Source organism: Polyodon spathula, chromosome 8 (assembly GCF_017654505.1).
Source record: "Polyodon spathula isolate WHYD16114869_AA chromosome 8, ASM1765450v1, whole genome shotgun sequence".
Lineage (NCBI taxonomy): Eukaryota > Metazoa > Chordata > Actinopteri > Acipenseriformes > Polyodontidae > Polyodon > Polyodon spathula.
The window spans coordinates 7,719,377-7,745,386 of record NC_054541.1 but is presented as its reverse complement, the minus strand read 5'-3'; the positions used below and the strand labels follow the sequence as shown (position 1 = coordinate 7,745,386).

Sequence of the window (26,010 nt, the reverse complement as noted above, 5' to 3'; positions counted from 1 at the left end):
TTTGCTGGCAATTGCTGCTACATTGGTGGTTGTTGCACCTTGCATAAACAAGCTTCTTAATTTAAAGTCCATTTTCTTAGGAATTTTACAGAAATAAAGAATATTACATTGAAAACAAGCTGTTTGCAGCTTGACAGATGTAACAATGGGATCTTGTGGTTTTTTGGGGGTTTTTTTTGTTTGTTTTAGGTCTTTTTCAGCAGAGAGAAGAACAGAGTCCACTTGGTCACTGATGGTCTGAAAGCTCAGACCGGCACGCTGTCCAGCACTGGGCAGCTGCTGGTCAATCCACCTTTCTATGTGGGAGGTTTTCCAGCAGGGAAAGGCAGGACGCTCACCACAGTAAGTAACGGGCAATGGCATGGTGCCAGGCTTTACCAGAGCTCACATGGCTGTTTCATTTATCCCCAGAATGGAAGCACAGTTTAAGGACTTGTATCTGAAATTCAGTGGTGTTAGTTTTAAAGAAAAAGTAAATGCCTTGCATTTACAGTATTCACTTGTTAAGAAGTTTTTTGGCTAGAACCAAACATTATGTATGTTGATTGCACATATCTCACGAACACTCTATGTAGACATTACCAAAGAGGTGACAGGAGAATGTGTGGACGTTTAGCCTCCTTGGCACACTGGTAGCTTGTGTCAAGCTCTTGTGTTGACTCCTTTATTTTTGCAGGAGCTATCGGGGAGAGGCTTCGTCGGCTGTATCAAGAACCTGAAACTGGACGGCAAGTCGCTGGATCCCCCCTCCAGCACCTTCGGTGTGGGCCCCTGCTTCGAGAGCAGCCTGGAGAATGGAGTCTACTTCGCAGCTGGCGGGGGGCATCTCACGCTCGGTAAGAAAAAAAACAAATGTATTAACTGGTATGTAAAAGGTCAGTGGCTAATAGCTTGAATAAGTACTTCACTTTGTGGATGTCCTTGTTTTTTTCAGACAATTCTTTTGCAATCGCTCAGGACTTTGAAATGATGCTGGAGGTTCGTCCTGTGACTGACACAGGCCTGCTGTTCCACATCGGAAAGAAGAGACACTACCTCACTCTTTATGCAGAAAATCAGGAGGTAAATACTGATCGCTTCAGTCTTTCTGATTGGAAGTACTTTGCTCTGAAGGGACTGGGATGCAGCCCTGGAATAAGCACTGGGTAATGTTAGTATCTAAGCTAGATAAAGGCATTTTGTAGTTTCTGCTTTCCCTCATCCAGTACCATATGTCTACACCTGCTGTAGTTAAAAGATTTTAGTGCAAGAGGTGCTTGTGGTGCAACAGTGCCACCTGGTGGATATTAACATCTTTTTGCATAAGGAAGAAGTACATTATCTGTAAATAACTTTATAAACCTGTCCTGCTTTTGCTCCTTTAGGTGACTGTCAAAGTAAATAACGGTGGCGGCGAATTCTCAGCTTCGGTAACCCCTGAGCAGTCTCTCTGTAACGGCCGCTGGCACCACATTGCAGGTAAGAGAAGAAGCCACTCCTGAAACCACACGAGACAATGCCCAGCACTCAAACTCATCAGCTTGCTTATGGCTTTCTTCAACAGTTTACTGAGACCATCATAATCTGTGGACATATGGAGAAACCTTTCCTTCCTTCTGTTAGTCACATTTACATATTTGATCTACAACACTATATGATCAGCTTTCATTTTGTATTTACTGCCGTTGTGGGCGATTTTTTAAATGTTTCTCACATCCAAGCGACAGAAATCCAGAGTTTCTGTAGTACCCAATTCATTTTAATGTATTGTTTAACTGTTCTAAACATATTATTACAGCAGTTATGTAGACGTAGATCAGCCTGAATCTGCTTGGCCTGTTGTTTTGCATAAGGTGAGCATATTGTTTTACTTTCAGTTATTAAACGCAACAACGTTATTCAGTTGGATGTCGATACAGAAGGAAAGCACGCTGTAGGACCAACGTGGCCACACTCATCCAGTACCAAAGAGACGGCATATTTAGGAGGAGTGCCAGGTAAGGGGCATTTTATAGTTTGTAAACAGATGTACCCTAGTTTCACAATAATCGGTATGCCTTTGTTCCATTTTGAAACGTGCCACTGCAACCAATAGGCAAAGCTGATCAAACCTGGACCATTTTATATTGTACCAAAACGTCTAGCATATCTGAAATTAATAGGTTATGCTTTTATGACAAATTAACTTTTCTTTTTTGTCCGTAGACACTGTTAACCTACCTGGACTATTGTCTCCACGCCCCTCTTTCCACGGCTGTGTAAGGAATCTCGTCATCAACCGATCCCCTGTCCATCTATCCCGAGCAGGCTTTATCTACGGTGCAGTTGGAGTCGGTGGCTGTCCTGTTATGTAGAGAACATGTCATTGAACAACGCTCAACATGTTCACAGCATGTCCCAACACCAAAAAACAAGTGTATAGATGAATTTAAACATTTATATTTTTATATTTTGAATACTGCATTTTTCATTTCAAACTGCTAATTGCACTGTTTTCTAAATTAATATTAAAAAGTAACTAACAGTAGGCCCATTTCTGTGTAGCAAAAGTGCTATGGTTTTATAATGTACTGTAACCTATTTTCTCCAGCAGGTGGCACAGTTTAGAAAATAAATGTTTTTAAACTCCACAACTCCCTCACACCAGATCTACATGTGCACTTACTCCTGCATTATCACCCACTTACTGTATTTGATTTGTAAAAAGTTGTTGTTTTTTCTGTTTGGTATGATGGGAAAAATTGTTAAACAATGGTTGTATATATATTATATTTCAACCTGAAAAAGTTTATTATGAATGACCCCTGCATTTTAGTATGCATAATTGTAGTAACTCATTGGTACACATTTTTGTTTATGGTGTCAGTAAGTTTATCACTTTTAAACATTTTAGTAATTGACGTCAATTAGCCCTGTCCTGCTGACAGTTCTGTACTTGTATGGGTGTATACACTGACAGTAAATGTCACAAGATAAAACAGTGTTAGTTTTGCCTCTGTTGGAATGTGGTTTTACTGGTGTTTCTGCATGCAGTTCAGACAGTCTAGAGCTGCTAATGACAACACAATCAGGAATGCCTGTCATCTAGGGGAGCTGTAGATATATAGGATGACATATTGGTATGAATGATACCATTGTATTCTGCAAGATAAGCTCCCAAAACATGGACACCATCTCGCACCTCAAATACTTTAGGAGATCTGAGCAGTTGAAACAGCTGACGATTTACAAAAACATAGCTTCCCTCACGAGATGCTTAAATGTTTTATTGCTAGATTTATTTGCAGAATTACATTACTCATATGTACAGCATACAGATAAGGGGACATGAATTATGAAAAATGTAAACCAAATCAAGTCTTTCTTATAATAGCTTGCCTGGTTTATGCAGCAAAAATCTATAAAAGGTGACTAAACATTTTACCTTGCATTACATATATTCCAATACTGTTTCATGCAATCATTTTATTTTAGTTAAAACCATGTCCACGCAAGTTAACTGTTCCACTCGACTGATCTCTTAACATTTTCATATCTGCCAATTTCTATCCTAATATATAGCACATACATCTGCAAAACCACCCTCTCCAGGCATTACATTCTAATTGTAAAACATCATTAAACAATACCCTACTAATATCTACTTTACAACATTTCAAATAATTAACACACCAGGAGTAATAAGTGTTGTTTCATGACGATGCTTTATTGGTGCATAGCTTAGGAAAACTATATAAAAGTAGAGTACATTAAGTGAAGCATTTGAAAGATACATCCCTGTTCTAAGAATTGCAGCCTAACAAAGTTTGAATAAATGCTTAACTACTGTGTAATCTAGTCCAAACTCATGTCTTCCTCTTCATCTTTCTTGTCCTTTGAATCCCCTTCTTTTGGGTCTGTCTTTCCGTTACCTTCCATGGCATTAGCAAAGGCTTCTACATCTACAGACAGAATTCATTAAAGCTATTAGATTTTGTTTTCTCCACATAACGGTGCGACAAATACAATTTATTTTCTCTTAAATGACAATGAAACAGGTGTCATTATCTAAGTGTATCCATTCAAGTTACTTACCTCCTTTATTTGCTGCATCGACAGCCTCCGCAGGCAACCCAAACTGACTCATAAGTGGACCCAACTGTCCTGAAGCTAGTGCCGCACTGAATATGCTCATTGCCTGTAAGTAAAACAAGGCTTATTGATGGGACAAGGGAGAAAGCAGGTAGCTGTATTCATAGTATGCAGATGTCTTAATGTAACAAATGTCTAAGTTTAGTTTAATCAAAAATCAGGCCCTGGTTAACTCAAGAAGTCAGAATATAGCTAAGAATAGCATTCTGAAAATAAAATATTTACAAATCGTGTGTACATTATACGACTTTAAATAATCCTACAAAAAAAAAAAAAAAATTTAAATCTGAACCCTGTCCTGCAGTTGCCATCTAGAAAAGGTTACAGAGAAGCTGGTAGTTACCTGTTGAAACTGTGGCGATGTTAATGTGTTCTGAATCTCCTCTGCTGTTTGAGGCAGTGACTCTCCTGAAGGAAGGTATGGTAACAAGCGCTTCTGCACATCTGCGTTTGACAGAATAGGAGCCATGACCTCCGGCGTCAGCACGCTGGCCAGGTCCACTGAATTACAAAAGGAGGCACACAGTACACAATGACTTGTATATTAATGCTCTAGCGAAGGTTCAGATCATCTGTAGCGAGATACTCGTTGAAACATAAATAGCATTCATAGGTCATGTTGATTTTTGTACAAAATATCTTATTTTACATTAACCCATTAAAAGTACATTAAAAAAAAAAAATCTGAACACAAGCTGTATTTATGTAATTTATCATTACATTTAGACAACTTTTTTTGCAGTTTAACAAAATGAGTAAATTATCATAATACAGTTAAAGAAACCATTTCAATAACAGGTAGATGCCAGTTAAGCATTTTCTACAACAGATGCTATGCACTTAACGCACAAGAGATGAGCAACTACATAAATAAAAAAAATTTAAAAATTTGCTAGAGACTCACCAGTCTGTCCGGTAGCAGCCATGGCAGGGACATTCATAGTTGCCAGGATGTTCTGCAGGTCACTGAGCTGGATGGGCTGCGTGGGGCTGCCTGCTGTTGCTGCGGCAGCAGTGGCGGTGGGTGTGGTGCTGGCTGCAGGGGTGGTGGGGGTCATGGTGGGAGAGGCAGCAGTGGTGGCTGTGGCAGCAGGAGTGGCTGGTGCAGGAGCAGAGGCTAAACTGATCCGAGTCGTGGAAGAGGTCGAAGATGGAGTGACCGCAGCAGACTGGCTACGGGAGCTGAAGACAAGACAGTTAATCAGCACCCCACAGTGAAACAGAGGCAATGCAGCAGCAATTTATACTGCTTTGCACTACTGCTAGATATACATTCCTCTTTGAACTGTTGACAATTGAAACCCAAAGAATCCCGTAACAAGCAAAGGAAAATAATGTACATTGTGGTGTGTGTATATATATATATATATATATCTCAAATTCTATAACGTGAATCAGTGTAAATGTGTGCCGTTTTAAAATATCGTATTCCTGACTGTATATGTATGTGACCAAGAAATGAGGAGCGCAAGGTGGTTTGTTACTACCTTGAGGAAGAGCTACTTGTGGTAGGACCGCCACCACCCAGTAAACTAGCCAGTCCTGGCCCAGCCAGGGCACCAAGACCACCTAGAAAGACAGGGAGACAGACACACTTGTAACCTACACTGGCTCTACTAAAAACAGACCATCTTTCATGCCATGCTCTCTCCCATTATATATACACAAAATCAAATTTGTAATAAGGCCATACGTTGTACTTGATTAATAAAACTATTTAAAAGGATGTAGGGCAATAACTGTAATGAACAGGGTGCAACTCTAAAATCTCTCAGACTACAGAAACTCACCAAGTCCTCCTAGGCCAGTTGGTCCAATTAGCTGCATCAGCTGATTGTGGCTCATATTACCCAGAAGGCTCTGCAAGCCTCCTTCTCCTGCAATTTGGAACATTAACAACAAGACTTAATTGCCAGAACTGACCATCTTTGCAAGAACAAAAACAACATCATTTAGCTTTATACCACAGATGGCATGTAAATCAGGATCACAAAAAAACGAAACACATTTTTTTACAGAACTGCTTGTAATGCCAATGTCTCTCTTGATACACTGCCCCTATATGAATTTAAATGAATAAACTCCTAGGCACTTCAAAGGCAGTGTCTTGGGACAAACAAGCAGTTTTACACTGGTGGCAGCAACAGCAACTTATCAGCGACATGCAGAAAGGTCTTTAAATCACCTCCCAGCGCTGAGAGTTCATGGCCGGCACTTCCACCACTTCCCAAAGCTCCAGGTATGGGCGGGTTGTTCAGGAACTCGTTCACTTTACGGCAGTTCTCTTCATCTTTATCACTTTTTGGCTTTCAGGAACTCGTTCACCTTACGGCAAAAAAAAAAAAAAAAAAAAAAAAAAAAAGGAAAAACTTTGATCATAACAAAGGCTATGTGGGGTTTTTAATGTTGTATGGAGAGATTAACTATAAATAACTATAAATAAATGAGCAGCACTGCTACTACCAAGTCAGATGAGAAGGAAAAAAGAAAAAACGGACGCTGACTTTATACTTTTTTTTGTTTTTTACCTGCATCCAAAAGAAAAGCCGCTTAGATCCTGCCTTGAACTTCAGTACAAACACTCGCCCAGTGGTACACTGGCTGACCTTCTTAAATTCACAATCATCTGGAAAAATGATTAGATCCTGAAATCAAAACAATAGGATTCATTAAAAAAAAAATAATAATAATAATCTTGCAATGGCACAAGAGTACAGGTTGATTAAACATGTTGACCGCGTTTCAATGCTTCTGTACAAAAATAAAATTATTCACTATAGAAAGGTATTAAAAAAAAAAGAAATTACAGGTTAAAACATGAAATGAACTCCGACTCCACTCACCTGCACAGGTCACTGCAGCTGAAACATGGGGAGAATGTGCCTTGCAGCGTCAGTGTCCAGCTGACCTTATTTAAGTACATGCTGCACGACTCTACATTCGTGCTTATGTAACCCATCACTTTCTGTCCCAAATAAATGAAAAGCCCTTACATCGTCAACGTTGCCAGAAGTCCTGTCCTTCCAGCAGAAATGGATCAGAGAGTCGTCGGTTTGTTGGACGTACACCTGCCCTTTCCGTTTATCTGGTGTGACCGTACTGCCCTTTAATGACATCTTGCCAGCTCTGAACTCCACCAGGTATTTACTGGAGGAGCCACGAGAGCCCGACACCATGCTAGGGAACAGCGCTCCAGAAGACATATTGCTGGCACTAGAAAAGAAAAAAAAGAAAACTGAATACCTACTGCTTCCTCTGAACGTGTAAACTTGTAGTTACAACCGAGAACACTATACATGCGTGTTGCGTTAAAACGAGTCTTGTGTCCATTAAATCGTTGGTAACGGTAGATACAATTTTATATAATCTGTCCTAATTTAGTATTGCAATTTAAACGATCTAAGTCTAAGATACACAGCATTCGCAGCTATGTCGTAAAATGACCAGAAAATAGATTCTGAGAATCTATCGAAACGTTGGGCAGCTGGCTCTTTGACCTCTATATATATATATATATATATACATATATATATATATATATATATATATATATATATATATATATATATATATATATATATATATATATATATATATTACCTTTTATTTTCAATCTTCAAACAGGACGCAAAATATAAACTGATCTACACATAAAACAACTTTCCTTCCTCAATTTCAGAACTCTCGGGCTTCTAGTCTCCTGATTGGATAAGCTTGAGAAAGGCAAAACAGAGACTGTTGTCGATTGGTCGCATTCAGAGTCAATCAAAAGAAAAACACCGCAAATGGTCAAGTTCGGTAGAGAGGATTTGCTGTGTCATAAACAACTGCGCAGTCGCAGTTTTTTTTTTTTTTTTTTTTTTTTTTTAACAAAACTTTATTGACATTGTGTATATACAGTATATGTTTAAAATATTTTGGCACTGAATACTGTACAAACAATCTCGCTTTCTAGAATTTTGATTAAAAGTGATTTCACCTAAAAACCTATACTTTCTACCTTTACCTAATCGCAACCTGTATTTATTTATTTATTTATTTTGTTGCAATCATAAGCCCAAACAAATTGAGTGGCGCTGGAAATGTGGAATGGAATAATGTGTTTATTCAAGTCAAACTTGAACCCACAAAGCCCATTATAAAGAATATGGCAGTACCATGAGCTTTGATTTAATTCATGCCCAGGTCAGATCAAACACCTAACCCCAAAACAATAGACATCAGGAGACAATTAGCCTGACAGCATGGCCGAATACAGGTCCCAAGAAGGCTGTATTCATCATCAACACTGCAAAACAGATGATTCATAGAGCTCTGAATTGACTGCAGAACATTAACTGAAAACAGAACAATGTGAAACTAAAACTACCAGTCTCAGATGTTGTGTAGAACCCCTAGTTCTAGCTAATGACACTATGTGCATTCATCAGCTCAATTAAAGATATTCTAATTGTACTATAGAGCAGTTGTAGTGTTGGTCTTTCATTGCTAAAATGTACGCCAAATATTCAGTTTCTTGAAAATGAATAAAGAAAAGATGCAAAAGGGGTTTACGGTGTGTAGAAGCTTTTACGGGGATGTGGCTTGTTTTATTTGTGCTCTTCAGAGGATAAGGGCTCAAAAGGAAACTTGACATTTTAAAAATAATTACAATACTCATAAAAAAGCAAAACCAGACATACAAAAGCTGTTCAACATAATTTTTTATTTAAAAAGAATTAACTTATTTCCAAAAGGAAGATTTTCACTTAGTAAATAGTTTTTACATTAAACTGTCAGCATACTTATATTCATATAGAACCCAGACACTTTCTAATTCATGTTTTTTTGTTTTGTTTTGTTTTTTAAGTTAGGAGGATGGGCTTCAAAAAATTTAAATACTATAAAAATAAATCCATTTCACAATAGCCATTTTTATTATTTTCTTCAGGCAACATTGATATGGCAAACAGAATTGTTGAGACAATACAGAGAAAAAACAAAACAAATAACAGACTAAGAATAAAATACAGCCAAAAAAGGGGATACTAACTGATACACAGGCAAGTATTCTCTTCCACACACTCCACAAACCAAGTATACATCAAAAATATTTTTTTTTGTTTTTGTTATGATGGTACATTATTTCCATATTGATAGTTCACAAATGACCAAACTTACATTTTCAGGAGACAGAAAATTGTATTATATTCATACAACTAGCTGTAGTGTTAAATGTATTCTATACAATGTGTGTAGAAAACGGAGTACTTTTGCAATACCTTTCAGCATTTGTCCTACTGTAACATTAATAATGAAAGTTTACACATTTTCTGGATGAACCCAACCCATTCATCAAATCATAAAGCCTGAAGATAAACTGTAAACCTTCCTATCAGCCAGCTGCCAAAAAGCACAAAAGGCCAACTAAAGTATGTCTATTGTCAATATAGATTGTGTGTGAAGTGCATATTGATGACCGTTTGCATAGATTCTGGAAATGCTTTTTTTAAAAGCCAACACTACAGTCAAATTATAATTGCTTTATGGAGCATGAAGGTGTTTTTGAGAAGAACCACTGACAACAAAACTGCGAATATGGAAGATAGTTGACAACACTGTGTAACAAAAAAAAAATAAAAAATTTTGTTCCTGGGTAGTAAGTGTTATTTCCTAATTGCTTATGCCTCAAAAGTATAGGAAATGGCTATTATTCCCCACAAACTTTGCTTTTGTGACCAGGACAGTGATATTTCAAAATATCACTATTTCCAATGGGAAAATAAATGTCTTTTCGTTCACATAAAGTCAGAAAAAAACAACATATGAATCCAAATTAACATGTATTTATACTAAAGTAATACAAAGATGACTACAAAAGATTTAGAAGTGAGTAGTTTTTCGAGATTTACAATTATACTGTATTTACAGTAGGACAGTGATAGTTCAAAATATCACTATTTCCAATGGGAAAAAGGGCAAATGTGTGTCTTTTCGTTCACATAAAGTCAGAAAAAAACAACATATGAATCCAAATTAACATGTATTTATACATATAGTTTTGAGATTTACAATTATACTGTATTTACTGTATAATTGTAAATTCTCGAAAAACTACTCACTTCTAAATCTTTTGTAGTCATCTTTGTATTTCTGACTTTATGTGAACGAAAAGACACACATTTGCCCGTTTTCCCATTGGAAATAGTGATATTTTGAACTATCACTGTCCTGGTCACAAAAGCAACGTTTGTGGGGAATAATAGCCATTTTCTATACTTCTGAGGCATAAGCAATTAGGAAATAACACTTACTACCCAGGAACAAAAATTGTGTTACATAGTGCAATCAGAGATGCGTTTTTTCATTATTTTATTATTACTATATTATTCTAAAAGTATCTACTGTACATATTCTTTGTTCACACCTTACCAATTGCAAAACTACAACCCAACATTTACTCTTAATGAAGACTATTGTAGTTTCTACTCGTACACAAACTCAGATTTTGTTCTTTAGCCCCTTGCAACATATGTCAAATTAAAGTTTTATTTATAAAAAGTTTATGGTGCAGAATTTAACATAGTTAAAAGGGTGGCTGTATTTAGATTGTTGTTTACATTTAAAATTAGACCTTATTTTCTTATTTAATTTTAAACAGTAGTTAATAGAAATTATTCAACACATATTCCTGCAAGCCACCCACTTTAGGAATTAATGCTATTTTCAGGGTTAGGGTTAAGCACATAATTAATCATTACGTTTACAACAAATACATTCAGTGGATAAGCCAGGGTTAGTTTATATTTATTTGCATTTGAATTACTGAAAGCTAAATGAAAGTTAACAATCTAATTCTGTTTGACTAAGCTTTGAACCCTTACTTTTAAGGACTTATACCACTAAATGTGTGCTTAGTATATGACATAGTCCTTTTATGCTTGCAATATATATATATAAAAACTATCCAAGACTTGCAAGTAATGTATTTACTGATTTAGCAATAAATACAAGCTCATTTCCAGCTGTAAAGTTAAATTACCCCCAAAACTCATGTATTGGCAATACCACTAGTCAACTTAATCAATATGGCTTTAGACCCCAACCCACCCCCCACCCCCCATAAGCAGCTTTTGGTTTTAATCACCGATTAAAATAAAATGTCATCATAAGGTCACATCTAAATATTTAAATGTACAAACATCTATAGGCCTGTAGAAATGCTGCTTCTTTGTAAGTATTGCTGATGGGTAACACATAGAAACCAATCGCTGGCAAACTGAGCAGAAAGTTGGTTTTCACAGCGTGCTTGAAAGTTAGCTACAGGTCGCTTAAATGTTCTACATGTGATACACATAAATAAGGTCTTTGCCATTCAAAATAAAGAACAACATGTTTCTGCTAGTCTTGTTGGTATGGACATTTTTACAACAGAACTGTACTTCTTCATAGGCAACAGAACAGCATCAATGGTTACATAAACAAGATCTGGTCATTTTAAGTGCCTCATTTGTACAGTCAAATACATCATTGCTTGAGCTTAAAAAATTAACATTCACATATATGCTTTTGTTAGTTTAGTCTGACATAATAAACAAGAAGAGGTAAACTATCTGTGAGATTTAGTGAAGTATTGCTGCTTTACGTATAAGGTAGTTGACTTTTTTGAGAAAGTACCGTATATCTGCTTTGTCAACATGTTACAAAGGGGATTACATAATTCATTTTTCCATTTTCCTCTAATGAAAAATGCTGCACGGCCTTCAGGACTGCTTGCTTTAAACACACACTGACTATGGACTCAGTCAGCTAATTTAATAAATATTCCATTCAATAACCATTCTGAATTGAGACCTTGCATGTGAAAAAACACATCTTTAAAATGACCAGCTTTTTTATCCTCACTATATATATATATATATATATATATATATATATTATATATATATTGCTTGTCAGTAATGCTCAAGGGTATGGTGACGGATATTTCCAACAATAAATGAATCAATGAACCACCGGTCTAGGCGAGTCAGAAACCAAGAGCCAGTTTACAGAATTGGGCAAAATATTTGAACCGATCATTGGTTTCATTTTTATTTCACCCTGCAGGTGATATTGTACCTGTATTATTTTAAGCTTAAGTGGATGAATCAGTTTGCATTGCTTTACTGGAAACATTACAGTGCGTTTCATAAGGGATGCCACTACATTGACAACAGAATAGTCCTGATACCACTACATGCAGCACCTACCTCTGAGGTTCATTAAGGAGCCTGCGAGGGCCGGTATGGCACAGTGCTGAGGAGTCGGGCCACCATCTACACTGCATTTTACCTAATCAGCTGAGTCACAAGTGTGTTAAATGTGTGACCACACATAAAAAAGTACATCACTGTTTTGGGACTTAAGAACACACTATATATTCCATTAATCCTTTCAACTCAACTTTGTCTGGCTTGAATCCTATTATTATTATTATTTTTTTTTTTTTTTAAATATCAACCTACATTTAAATATGTAAATAGTATTAAACTCTACAAAAGTGATGTTGTAAGCAGCAACTTATATGCACAAATGCACTGGATGCTGCAGCTTGTTTTAAAACAGTATTTCAGAATAATCTTCTGGTTAACAAACTGCTTAACATCATTTAAATTACTGGTTTGGTCTCAGCAATTGGAAGGGGTTTGTACAAGCTGTTAATTATGGCATTAAGCCAAAACATTTGTAAGGAATTTGACATAATTTCCAATTTGAGATGATATGGGGCAGGCTGATGGAAGTTCGTTCTTCTCTCAGTAAATATCCGGGCAGTCAGCATATTTTCTATCAAAGTACTCCCCGGTAAAAATCCAGTCTGGTGTCCCAGTGTGTGGGTTTGTGCTTAACTGGAACCACCTATAAAAGGGTAAAGAAATGTCCTGTAATAAGCCTGTGTTCAATAAAAGATGTGCAGATTTTCAGCATGCACATTCCTTTGCTGTCCTGGCATTATATCCTCACCTGGTCTTCCATTCATCTTCATTTTTGGCGCGTTCCTTACGAGCGCCTCTTTGCTTTTCTTCTAATCGTTCTTTCTCTCTGCTGGCCAAAGCTGTAAAAAGTTCAATCACAAAAAATAACAACTTACTAGCAGTTTAACAAGCATTTCAACAAGAGGTCTTCTGTAGGTTATCATGTCTGAAACAGTAAAAAAAAAAAAAAAAAGCATTTTGGAGGTAAAACTAATTCAAGGAAACAACTGTTTTTATCTAGTGCCTTCATTATAATGATGCCAAAACATTTGTTGCTCTGCCTAAACATTTAATTTTTTTTGGTGGGCAACATTATGTAGCTTTGAAGTTATTATCGTTATAATGTGTATGTTACATGAGATCCGTTCTAAACGCCATTGATGTTACTTTATATTATATGTTGATGTTAAAAGAACATCTGTAATGACTTTTAAATTACAACACTAGGTTTTAGTTCAGTTTTGAAGACTTACCCATATCTCCATTTTCCATAGCTCTGATATCTGGACGAAAGCGGCAGTCTGTTGGTGCTAAAACCCCTATCAATTCTGGATCCAATTCATTCAGAGTCACAGCAAAGTTAGTGAAATTGTACATCTTAAAGCAAAACATACAAATAGCATTACTTGACAATACCCTATGTTTCAAATGCTTGGAGTCATTTTATTGAAACAAGGGTGGAAGTAGAGCAAACTAGGCAAGAGGGAAAATGTATGGTGCCGAGGCGAACATTTTTAGCAGTTTATATTTTAACAGTAGTTGCACGTAGCCTATACACTACAAATGCAAAGCAAATATGCATATACAACCTACAGAAAAAAAAACACACTTGTGCACAATAATTGCACAAACAGTTTCATTTTACAAAACAGCAAACAGAAACTATATATATAAAAAAAAAGCTGTATTGCTTGTTTCTTAGCTTATTGTAAATTGCTTGTTTCTTAGCTTATCATAGTAAGCTGTTACCGCTAAGGTGCCGTGCATACGGGCGTCTGTCAACCAAATACAAAAAAAAAAAAAAAACACAGGCTAGGCTATGTTCTTGCTGCCTCAAACAAAACTAAAAACTTATTACTGTGCTGAGAATACCTCGTTTCCAGCTAAATATGTCTGCTTGTTTTCACTGCACTTTCTCAGGTACAGCTAACCAAAGATATTTCATTTATTTCTATTCTATTAACTAGAATATCTTTGAGCTAACCTTGGAAGTATTTGCGCCACGTCAAAGGTCAAACGGCATTCAAATGAGTCACTAGTGAAACAATCTTTAAAAATATATCAAAGTTCTATAAATGTGTTGTTGGCTGCAAAAAAGTTGTTTTTTGTTCGTTTGTTTTTTTACACAACCTACAAATGCATATTTTTCACGGTCAATTGCAAGAAGCTGAAAACAACTTTTCGCTTTTTGCTTATAAAATCAGCTCTCAACTCGCCAGCACCCGCCATTGCTACATTACACATTCCAAACACACACTCATTTTTCACAGTTCCCAAAATATTTTTACTAAGACGGAGAATCGTCAATAGACTGAACACTCCCACCCCTGTTGAAATGTTCACAACTTAATGAATGTGTGTATTCTCACCTGTGTGGAGTTTGGCGGTCTTGAGGCAACTCTCCAGAGAAGCTTACTACCAGGAACAACCTGAACTGTTTCCTGAACTTCAGGCATGTCATCAGCCTCATCATTCTCAGACCTGTCTGAATTATCATTCTGAGAACAAAGACACCAAATTGCTGTTAGATAGTGTGTCGCATAATGCCAGTTAGCAAACTGCAGTTGTTACAGTCTAGAACAAGAGCACTGTAAAATGCCATTTTCTGCTACATAGAAGTAGCTTAAAATAGCAGTTAAACTTATGTTACACAAAAAGTTTGTGTTTCCTTTGTCGCTCAGGTTTCTATAAACAGATGTTCTTAGGCAACTTGTACACCTTATAGAAATGGACACTCTTCACGCAATCGATTCAACAGAACGTAACATGGCTTACCTGCTTGGGCTTTCTTGGCTCCACCCATTTTTTTTCAGACTTTTTGAAGGAGTCGTATGTGCTGGGATCTACACTCCACATGCATTCTGTCCATTTGCCATAAATCACACACAGCTTCTTTTTACTGTTTAAAGAAAATACATTAAACATCTGAGCACCAAATCTGGTGATGAACATCAACCCCAGTAGAGATAGTTTTCAGTGTTTTCGAGATAGACTAGGTCCTAATACATCCTTCTAGAGTGGGTACATCATTGGCAATGTGGTCAAGCAAAAATTGTTTAAAAATACAGGCCATTTATCTTAACTTACCTGAAATTAATATTTTAAAAAGCTACCGGCGGTGACAAGACAAATGACAATTGTCAGTGTAGGGTAGTATGATCATGTGACCAATTATGTCTATCAGGGCTGAGTTTTTTCAAAAAGCTCTTTTTTAATAAAGATGGTACATTTTAATTAGATTTGAATATGGATTTGAAGAGATTGGGGAGGGGGGGGGGGGTATAGGGGGAAAAACCATTCTAGAAGAAAAATGTCCACACTTACTTCTTGTCTTGAATATAACCTTCTACTCTGTGGAGTTCTTTCCCAAACATTCCACATGGTTTGAAGTTCAAAACACACTTATCCCCAGTACTGTGAAGGAGGGAACATAGGCAGTCTGCTATGAGTATGTTTGAAGTCAAGATTGCTATATACTGTAGTATAACACACAACACAACATTACCTGTGATTGATAATCTCAACCGTTCCGTACTGTTCGATCCACAGTTTACCTATAATAACATTATGTACACAACAAGAAGGATTTGTCCATGTGTAGGCTTCATTATGCCTGGAAGAAAAAAGTACATAGACTTATATAAACACCTTTCTCAGCAGGTGAACTCCTTTTGCTGCTGAATATGGATTTACACTAGAGAAACAGATTCCTAAGAAAATGAGTCTGTTCAGTAAACAGCAAAGAAGTTTGGGGCTGAGGAAAATGAAAACAGATATCTGGGCGGTAATGATAGCTTTTTTTTTTTTTTTTTTTTTTTTTTTTACAGTAGATAATTATAACTTGGGCTTCTGTTTTTCAGGTTTTATTAATTGGGTTTTTTTGGTGCTTATTTTGAGCTATTTTCGAGTTTTATGTAAATCGTTTTTTTCAGGCTTTCGTTTTTGATACACTGGATGAAATTAGTGTTTTCGGTTACTTTTCAAAATGCTGGAGTGTTTTTTTCGTGTTAAAATACGTATAGTAACTCGACAGTACTTGCACACTTAAGTTGTGCCTTCTTTCCTTTGCTGTCTTCCACAACGAAATCCCCAATGGTCACGGCACATTCTTCTGGGGTTTTTGTGTGTAGGCATTTTTGTACATTTCGCCACAATTCTGTAATACAGCTTTAAATCCTGCTAACAAGCCTCCATCCTGATTGTAATCTCGTTTTAAATCTTGCAAGTGGAGAAATTTAGGAATGTGCTGTTACTCTGTAGTTGGGGCAGGTTTAAAGTCTTCAGAACGAATCAGTCAGGAAGGCGGGACATTGCCCAGCAGCACTGGTAAATGTATTTAGTATTATTTTTGTAGTACGTTTTATTTTTTAGAATGGGAAAAGAGTAAAGTCAACGTGAGTAGATTAACCATTTCCACAGTTTTTCAGTGTTTATTGGCTATCCACCGATTTATTTATTTTTTTATATCAGGGGTGTTTTATCTGGTTTTATCGGTTAAAACCAAAAATCGGAAGCCCTAACTATAACACATAAAAAATAAACAATAAAATTCAAAAGGCATTTCAAGTGATGAGCACTAAATGGGAGCTTACTTGAGTAGCTCTAGCGTGATTGTTCCCCTTGGCTCCGCTTCTACGCTCTTCCCCCAAAACTTGAGCTTGGGGTAAATAGACCCTTGGAAAATGAAGTCGTTATTGAGACCTTCTGCATAAAATGCACTAATGGGGGGGTGGTGGCTGACCTGCTCAGACACAAGCCTAAATCCTTGGTCATCCCTAGAAAAAAAGAGAAGAGGAAGGATTTCAGTATAAATCAAGACCAGCTTTATGTCTACTATAAAGACGCCACAATGCAACTTAAGCCTGATTCGCACAGGACTAAAAATCACCAAACAAACAGGTGGCCTCTGAACTTTTACTGACATCTGTGAAACGTAGTCCTGTGTGAATTCTCCATTTGTTTTTATCCCAGCTAATTTTGTCAAGCGGTCCTCTGATTTTTTTTTTACAGGACATCGGGACCTCCTGTGTCTTTTTAGTCCTGTGAGAATCAACCATGTCAATGTTATGTTAGAATTGATATAAACATTTCTGGGGTATTCCCCTCAAAGTAATACGAGCTATTACAATAAACCACAACAGAATATTAAAAATGATAGGATAACTATGATTGGGCTTAACCAAATTGGAGACGGGTGAAAAATACAAAACATAACTGGCGAAAAAATGTATGCTTTGAATAAAGCATTTGGAGATATATGTGGAAAAACATATCACTCGAGGGATGAAACTGTTACTCGACATGGTCAAGGTGCCAGTAGTCTTCGAAAAATGTACATGTCATGTCAAAAAAAAAGCAGCGGATCGGATAGCACCCTTTTTTTTACCTTGAAAGTTCATATGTTTCTCCTAATAGGGGATTGAATGGCTTTCCAGTTCTCTCCCACTGAGAGGCAACAGCAGAAACAGCAAACGCAGCTACAACCTGTAGGAAAAACCAACCTGTGTTCAACAGAAGCAGGTTTAGGCGCCACTGCGACAGGATGATTCTTCAAACTCAACAGCTGTATATTGATTATTGAAGGCAGATGCCAAGAAATGAAAGGGACATTGATTCTCAAAGGACAAGATTATTAATGAAAGTATTCAATGCAGGTATTAGAATCTACTTGTATATGTATTTTGTGGTTAAAATATTAGAATGGAAACAGGTGAACTGGATACCTAGAGATGACATTTCTTTACATGAAGTTTAATCAAAGAGGCTGAATGAAATCAAGTCTTCCCTATAGATCAACCTCTTCACTCATTGATATCGGTATCTAAGGAACATGTTCGATCATGTTCATGCAATGCACTTCCTGGCATGCTAATCCTTCCTGAATGCATCCTGGTGGCAGGCTTTGTGACACACGCTTCTTACTCACCTGCATTCTTTCCACGGAGTCTGCGAGGGAATTAGCTTTGTGAATGAGGTATGTGGGCTCCATGTATTCAGAGATTCGCTGCAGAAAGCTCAACGGCTCATTAAAAACTATAGGCATCGTTATTTTGGACAGCTCCTAAACAACAAGAAAAAAAAAGTCAGTTATTTTTTTCTGTAATTAGAGGATAGTTCAGCATTGCTCTGTAAATGCACTGGACTCACAACTTACCAGTCCGATGCATTTCTTCAATATGCTCCACACACTAAAATCACTTCTAGAAAACATAGGAGCAGGCAAGGTAGTTCTGCAAGACAAGTTTAGATAAATCAACAGATATTTTATATATCCTTTTCAACCTCACCAATACGAACCCCTTTAACCTTGATTAGAGCACACTGCACCTTTGTTTCCGGATTCCATTCTCCTGTGGCTGGGACCCATTCGTTGTCTGTTTTGCACTGTTGCTGTCACTGACAATCGTATTGGTTACGTTAGAGCTAATTTCTGCACTGCCTTCATAGGACTCATCAGACTCCAAGCCTGAAGGACACACAAAAAAAAAAACAGCAACTCATGACTTATCAGAGCCTACACAGAGTAGATGTTATAAAGCTGCTGAAAGGAACGACTTTACCATCAACCTATCAATCAAATGAGCTGGAATGGCCAAACAAAACTCTTTGTGTCAACAGCTTACGTCATGTTTTGCATAATGCATAAGCCAAAATGATTGTTTTGCTTATAATACATCAATACATAAATGCAAAATATGTGTACATATTTTGTAAGTAGTTTGTTTATTTCTTTTTTGAAGGGGTGGGGGTAGGAAAGTATTAACACATTTTCCTAGTATGTTACAAAAAAAAACTTTAGACACTCATTTTTGTGATCAGCAAACTAAAGCATGCCAAAAGAGGGAAACACTTCCCCTCCTTTAAGTCTGCTTTAAGTACCTACTTGGGAAGTTTCCCACGCCATATTCTACCTTGACAAAAGGACAAAATAGTGGCTAAAGATTGGATACAGTCCTACTCCTGTGCCGATTCACACTACAATCAGACCATGTAGCAAAGAGTTTCATATTGGTAACAATCAAATCCCTAGTGTCCCAGCTTCAATATCCCTGAAAGAATGACCTTCTGTACTTGGAATGCAACCAAACAAATCATATCTACATTTAAAAAATTACTCTTCAGGTTAAAGTCCAGGCTATGTCACAGCCGACCGCAACAGGAAGTTCCTAGGGGGTGGCGCACAATTGGCCGAGCGCTACCCGGGTAGGGAGGGCAGCAGCGACCCCTGTGGCTGATAGGACGCCTGTGGTTCTGCAGTGGAGCCGCCAGATCTGTGTCATCCTCCGGCGCTATAGGTCTGGTGGCCTCGCTGTGGATCCGCAGTGCAAAAAATGATGGACTGGCAGGAGCACGTTTCGGAGGACGCGTGCTCCAGCCTCCATCCCCGGAGTCGGGAAGGGGGTGGGGAGCTGTGTGCCGAAGATACATATAATAATTGGGCACACTAAAATGAGGAGAAAACCGGGGTAAAAAATTGGAGACGACTACATTTTTATTTAAAAAAATAATAAATAAAAAAATTACTCTTGGGAGTTTTTCCTTCAATTTCTAAAAAAAAAAAAAAAGAAAAGATCACCAAACTCAGAATGATAATTTAAAAGCCCACCTCCCAACCCCATCCCCTCAGGGAGCAAGTGAGAAGTAGAAAACTTACTTTACCAGCATTTAGAACTAAAACAAGAAAAAAAGAAAAAGAAAATAGGTTGCATTTTACTTATCAACGTGTCATTTTACAGTTAAGTTGCCCTTATCTATATTATCTAAATTAAAAAAAGTAATCTGGTTGCAAGGCAAGCTACTTATTTAAAGTTACTGTAGTTAGCCTACAGTGCATGAAAACAAGAAGAACAAGTGTGACACCTTTGCAACAAGGTTCGTCAGCAGCATCTGGAAAAACCACGCAGGCAATGTTTGCACCTTTGTGGTTACATGAATAATTCATTTTAGACATTCCTAACTTTCCGGTTTGAATTGCGTGAAAATAAAATAGCAATTTCCATATTAATAAAATGTCTACCTCAATGTAAAGTTTGCACTAATTTAAAAAAAAAAATTGCTACAACTTCTATCATGTATTTTGATATCTGCAACTACAGTCTACAGTGTGTATATGCAGAACTCTTCAGTGACATGCATAAGCATGTACATACATAAGGGAGTAGAGTATACTGCAGAGCACACCTGCCTACACTATATCCCCAGCAGGTGACTACAAGAATCATCAGTCCAAAGTGTAAATGTGTAAAGTAAGTTGCACGGGCCACCATGTGGTATTTTGGATGCTGCTTGGTAACAGCCTTATCCTTATCAAGGACATAAATGACTCATTTGCAAGTGTCAGTAAAAACAAGATCACCATGACCTACAACCACATCTATTATTATTGCAGAATAATATATCACAGCAAATGCCCAAAGATAATCACACCGGACAAATGTTCACCAAGATCAACCTTAGCGAATCAGGTGTCAGAACTGCACATCAACCCTCAAAGTTTCATCAGATTCAGTTAAGATATTGGTTTCAGTTTTTTGTTGCACAATTCCCCAGGTGGCAGCACACTGGTAGCTCTGTTTACAGTAAATGAAGATGTTAATGATTTAGTCTTACCTGTAACAGCATCATAGAACTCATCTTCATTGTTCATTTTCTAATGTGGAACGATGTACCCTTTTGTTTGTAATGTGCCTTCAGTACATTGTCCTTATGAGTGGAGGAAATATTTATTGTACTGCAGATTCCTCGCTTTCTTAATCTAGGAAGTGGATCTTAAAAAAAAAAAATTAAAAAAAAAGAGAAATTAAAAATTAAAATCACGTTCATGTTTAAAGACATGTAATAAGTCCATGTACAATATCTTTACTGATTGTAAATCTATACCATGCTACAAGGTCCTTGCCTAGTCTAGGTTTTGTGTTTGTAATGTTATCAAAAATCAGTAATAACCATAAAAACACATAAGCAGCTGTAAATGTTTTCCACATTTATAACAGAATTCTGATGATGATGTTTCTACATTTCAGTATAGCAGCATTGTTCTGATTACACTATGTAACACAATTTTTGTTCCTGGGTAGTAAGTGTTATTTCCTAATTGCTTATGCCTCAAAAGTATAGAAAATGGCTATTATTCCCCACAAACTTTGCTTTTGTGGCCAGGACAGTGATATTTCAAAATATCACTATTTCCAATGGGAAAACGGGCAAATGTGTGTCTTTTCGTTCACATAAAGTCAGAGAAAAACAACATATGAATCCAAATTAACATGTATTTATACTAAAGTAATACAAAAATGACTACAAAAGATTTAAAGTGAGTAGTTTTTCGAGATTTACGATTATATTGTAAATACAGTATAATCGTAAATCTCGAAAAACTACTCACTTCTAAATCTTTTTGTACTTTTGTAATCAATTAAGGGTCTACTTAAGTAATTGAGAGATCAGCTGGAACGAAAACCAGCAGCCACAGGGGGTCCCCAGGACCGAGTTTGAGAAGCCCTGCAATAAATGAAAACTAACATTTTTCAAAATGGTCACATACAAACACACAGTAGAGAGCAAAACCTGCGTACAGCACCTTACAGTACAGCGCTATACAGAACTTACAATGCAGAGCCTTATGTCTCCTTGAACACTCACCCTCAATTAAACAACACTTTGTATTTAGCAATACTTTACACAGAAAACGCTGAATCATGCCCAGTGATATGTTTTGCATAACATTCAGTTTGATTAAAAAAACGACAGCGCTGTTCTTTTTATAATTCCCAATGTTGCGTAATTCCCACTTAATAAAATTTGTAATAAAGGTATAATAATGTAATAATAATAACTGATTATGCAGATTTAACAAATCCAGGAAGCTACACAAAAGACTACAATATCCAGCAATCCAGTAATGACTTAATACTGAAGGTCGAAAGAAAAAAGGCACATTTTTGCCCAGTGCAGATAAACCATTGCATTGGGGGTTGTTCCAGTAACGGCTGTTTGAAATGGAAGGTTAGATGATTTGCTGTATTATATACTTCACTGATCTACACAATAGTTTTTTGTTCACTACCCAAAAGGATAGACCAACCACAGCACATGATGTTATTCATTAGCACTGTGAGAATGCAAGGAAGAGGTGGCTGGTGCTGGTGGATGAATAAATCAGTCATTTACAAAGCAAACTTTAGAAGAAGTGTTCATAATCATGCAGACAGATTAGATGCAACCAGCCACAAGAAAAATAGATCTATGCTATCACAACTTGGATGATATGGGTTACTGAACTGCAAACAACCTTATTTATAACATAAAATAAACTATGACTTGTAGGAATAAAGATGACTACAAATACAAAATAAGCATTTATTTTAAAAATAAGGTAAAATAATAAATAAATAAATAAACAAACAAACAATGACTTACCAAAGACTTCACACACTACAGTACTCCCCCCACCCCATATTTAACAGAAAGACTGCAAGAGAAACTTAGGTACAGATTTAACCAAGAGATGTGTCATTCAAACAAAACTACATTTCAGTTTGAACAAACACACCAGCAGGTGAATTTAAATGGAATCTTGTTTGACTAGCTGAGTCACCTTTACAGCAGAGCTTTCTTGACAATAACAGCTGCACCCACCCTGAACCATTACAGATATCTACGAAACCATACAGTAAATATTGGGTCTTACCCTAAAACAACATACACACTCTCGTAGCCTAGAGTACATAGCAGCATGCAGGAGTTACCTGTAGTGCATTTACACTTACAGTAAAACGAGGAGGCTTTCTTTCTGTCCCAAAACACAAAGCAGAATTAGGGCCCTGGTACTCACATTACAGCTAGCGTCCAGCAAGTTTCTGTGAGCTTCCACGTGAACAATTCATTGAAAAGAATCCCACCTGACAGCAGGCAGCAGAAAGCCCTGATAACACATTCATGAACCTAAGCAACAGGCAAGCATGGCTTGGCATGTGAGGAAATATGAACCTCTATTGATAAGCCCTGACGCATTATCTGAGAATGAAGCCAATGTTAATGGTGTTTAACAATAAGTCACCCATATACATATGTACTCAATATGTTCAGTATAGATAGCAAGTTTGGTGGTTAAGTGTTATCTGCTAAAATTATGTGAACATGCATTGTATTACCAAGCACCTTTAACAGAACAGAAAAAAAGCAAATGACATGCGATCTAAGAATAATTCGCAGTATTGTCATGATAATAAATAAACCCACTGCTGCACCATTGAAACCATAGAAAAAGAGACAGATGCTTTGTGCATTTAATTACCTTTTATAAAAGAAAAAGTGGCACATGTTGTATTTCAATTAGCTTTTTTTATGTTGTTTCTTAACAATGCTGTATTGAACAAAACTGAAAAGTAGCTATTTTTGAAGCTTTAAAAGAAGGGCTAACCAATCCACAAAGAAAGTGTGTGGGTCAGAGACAGATCAGACAAGCTTAGCGCTTGGTACCAGTCACAGTTGTGAACTAATAAAAAGAGTAAAGATCCTGTAACATCACACTATTCAGTACAAAGGTCCACATACCAAAGGTTGGGCATCAATTTCTACAAAAATACAAATAAATCCCAAACCAGCCCTACAGGACAGTATGAATCTCCTCTGGCCATTTTACCACTTCAAAATGTCATCAGGTAGATGTGTGACAGGTTGGGCACATCTTATAAAAAAAAAATATTAGGGGATGGATGTACAAATTCCCCAGAAACAATACAGGACGACTCCCATCAACTGCCTTTATTCACAAAATTATAAGGATGGTTTATTCTCTACAGAATTTATGAAACCAAGAGTTCAAACAATGCAGCATTAACAATTCTTTAAGCTTTTAACTCCATGTTGACTTCTGAATTGCTACATACATTTTTTCAAAGCAGCGTTTAACCTGAGACAATGACAGTCAATACTTGAAAACAATAAGAATGAACTTCTCTAAAACATGGGCATCATTAAGTCAATTTGATCAGTTTACTCTTTCCAAAGAATCTGGGCCCTGCAACAGCTTGTCCACATGCTTGGCATTCACAGCAAGATATAGAGGATTTAACAATGATGCCTCAGACAACTACAGGCAGTGATGTTCAGCTCTATAACTCTCATCTTTATGGCAAAGGTGATCTAGTTATTCATGCCACTAAAAGTTCACATTTTGCATATACTGTATATCACTGAGATCATTAATTATTCAAGACAGTATACAGCCACGCTATTTACCTACCTCTGACACAAATTCCGTATAACATTGCCTGGGAGGTGTCTACAGTTTGGTCATTGACATGTTTTTCATATATTCTAACTAACAATATACATACATTTATATAACGCAAGTACATATGTAATACAATTATTGTCCAAAAATGTAACTGGTATATTAAGGTTCTACTCCAGTTGGGACTCCAGATTCATAGTTTGACCACAATTTCTACCACCTGGAATTTCTCATCTGAGGAACTGCACAGATTCAAAAAAATAATAATTAAAAATGCTTTGAGAATATTTTGAACTGTCCATTGTGTTGGCATACTATGAACATAAAAGATAACCCAACCCAGCACTGGAATTAAGACCACTACCTTAAAAGCATAGGTCTATTTGTTTAGAAATTCAATCAATGGTGAGATCACAATAAAGACTGTTTTAAGCTAAGACTACTAACAGTAGTACGGTAATAGGAAAAACTATAAGAAACTATCTCAAGCAGACAATTGTTATATACACATGTAATGTGCAAGAGTTTGGGACCACCTGTGAATTTCAGTATTATAGCCTTTTCTCATTATATAAATGAGTTCCTTTAAAACTGAAGGTAAAAACACATAGCGTTGGGGACACTAAAGACACTAAAATAAGAAAGATGCTGACTGCCGCTAGCAAGACAGTCAAGAAAATGGAGCAAACTGATTTTGTAGATTGAATTTATGCAAATTGAGGACGCTCAAAAGATAATCAGCAAATGACCTTATCTAAACAGCGCAGAAAATACAGCTGTCATTAACCTTTGAGCTTTTTTCGAAACAAAATTTAATGCAGCCGTTTAGATCAGTTGGATTGACCCCCAAGATGTCAAAACTACACACTGGTCGTGTTTAATAAACATACTACATATCCTGCTTTCTGAATTTAAGAAACTAAGAGTTAAACTTTATTGAAATCAAACTACCCAGTAGATCGCCTGACACACACACACACACACGCTACGAGTTAAATTACTAATAAACAGGACAGCAGACTGATGAGTTTACTCTGCCGTTTCACTTTCGACATATTATGACACTTACGGACCTTACATTGTGCTCGTTTATATCGATAAAAGATATCACAGTGGTAGTATGATTGGTATTAGGCCTCAGACGACATTGCAAACTACAAAAAAAAAAAAAAAAAAAAAAAAAAAAAAAAAACTTGAGTAACCATAAAAAAAATAAAATACAACGCAAGTGAAATGTCCATGCGTTTACCTGTAATATCTCGCCGTCAGGAACTGTTAATAACACTTCGTTCTGCGAGACTAACAGACACAATCACAACCTACTGACACAGAGGCGGAAGTGGTTACAAGGGCGGACTCATTGACAGCCCTGCCCGCCTATTGCGTGTCAGGATGAGGACGCCTGACGTGATGGTAAACAAATTAGCTGGAGCCGAGGGAGGGAATTGC

The 26,010-nt window shown here is 36.9% G+C and overlaps 3 protein-coding genes across 8 annotated transcripts in view; 1 reads left to right on the top strand and 2 right to left on the bottom strand.

Moving 5' to 3' along the window:
• Positions 1 to 2,585, top strand: part of LOC121319287 (laminin subunit alpha-5-like) — an 86,696-nt gene extending 84,111 nt beyond the window's left edge. For all 4 annotated transcript variants that reach the window (XM_041256555.1, XM_041256554.1, XM_041256556.1 and 1 more), the window contains 6 exons: positions 190 to 342; positions 677 to 836; positions 935 to 1,062; positions 1,365 to 1,458; positions 1,857 to 1,976; positions 2,185 to 2,585. In XM_041256555.1, coding sequence (XP_041112489.1) covers positions 190 to 342; positions 677 to 836; positions 935 to 1,062; positions 1,365 to 1,458; positions 1,857 to 1,976; positions 2,185 to 2,333 — 804 coding nt within the window. In that variant the 3' untranslated portion in view covers positions 2,334 to 2,585. The remainder of the gene's footprint in view (positions 1 to 189; positions 343 to 676; positions 837 to 934; positions 1,063 to 1,364; positions 1,459 to 1,856; positions 1,977 to 2,184) is intronic.
• Positions 2,586 to 3,224: 639 nt separating this feature from the next.
• Positions 3,225 to 7,819, bottom strand: LOC121319288 (proteasomal ubiquitin receptor ADRM1-like). The gene is made up of 10 exons (XM_041256557.1): positions 7,711 to 7,819; positions 7,104 to 7,323; positions 6,639 to 6,755; positions 6,296 to 6,416; positions 5,901 to 5,987; positions 5,598 to 5,679; positions 5,015 to 5,292; positions 4,454 to 4,611; positions 4,054 to 4,156; positions 3,225 to 3,920 (listed from the first exon to the last, which is right to left on the bottom strand). The coding sequence occupies exons 2-10, from the start codon at positions 7,311 to 7,313 to the stop codon at positions 3,814 to 3,816; spliced, it is 1,263 nt and encodes a 420-aa protein (XP_041112491.1). The 5' UTR covers positions 7,314 to 7,323; positions 7,711 to 7,819; the 3' UTR covers positions 3,225 to 3,813.
• A 2,625-nt stretch (positions 7,820 to 10,444) lies between these two features.
• On the bottom strand, positions 10,445 to 25,912 carry osbpl2b (oxysterol binding protein-like 2b). 3 transcript variants are annotated; one of them, XM_041256550.1, is made up of 14 exons: positions 25,811 to 25,912; positions 20,934 to 21,091; positions 18,651 to 18,789; positions 18,478 to 18,553; positions 18,250 to 18,384; positions 17,710 to 17,807; positions 16,916 to 17,098; positions 15,829 to 15,936; positions 15,648 to 15,737; positions 15,099 to 15,222; positions 14,693 to 14,821; positions 13,577 to 13,700; positions 13,093 to 13,183; positions 10,445 to 12,987 (listed from the first exon to the last, which is right to left on the bottom strand). In XM_041256550.1, exons 2-14 carry the CDS (start codon positions 20,968 to 20,970, stop codon positions 12,885 to 12,887), a joined length of 1,437 nt encoding a protein of 478 aa, XP_041112484.1. In that variant the 5' UTR covers positions 20,971 to 21,091; positions 25,811 to 25,912; the 3' UTR covers positions 10,445 to 12,884. The 3 variants fall into 3 exon arrangements, with proteins under 3 accessions (XP_041112484.1, XP_041112485.1, XP_041112486.1); XM_041256551.1 differs by lacking the exon at positions 25,811 to 25,912 and adding an exon at positions 22,743 to 22,996; XM_041256552.1 differs by lacking the exon at positions 25,811 to 25,912 and adding an exon at positions 21,751 to 21,779.
• Positions 25,913 to 26,010: the final 98 nt, after the last annotated feature.

Excerpts from the sequence above, each read along its gene's own strand:
- LOC121319288 (XM_041256557.1), bottom strand. The coding sequence starts at position 7,313 with ATGTCTTCTGGAGCGCTGTTCCCTAGCATGGTGTCGGGCTCTCGTGGC. Across the intron at positions 5,293-5,597 it reads ACAAGTAGCTCTTCCTCAAG|CTCCCGTAGCCAGTCTGCTG; the intron begins GTAGTAACAAAC and ends TCTTGTCTTCAG. Across the intron at positions 4,157-4,453 it reads CATCGCCACAGTTTCAACAG|GCAATGAGCATATTCAGTGC; the intron begins GTAACTACCAGC and ends TTTTACTTACAG.
- osbpl2b (XM_041256550.1), bottom strand. The coding sequence starts at position 20,970 with ATGAACAATGAAGATGAGTTCTATGATGCTGTTACAG. Across the intron at positions 18,790-20,933 it reads GTTCTATGATGCTGTTACAG|GCTTGGAGTCTGATGAGTCC; the intron begins GTAAGACTAAAT and ends TGTGTCCTTCAG. Across the intron at positions 18,385-18,477 it reads TGAAGAAATGCATCGGACTG|GAGCTGTCCAAAATAACGAT; the intron begins GTAAGTTGTGAG and ends CTTGTTGTTTAG.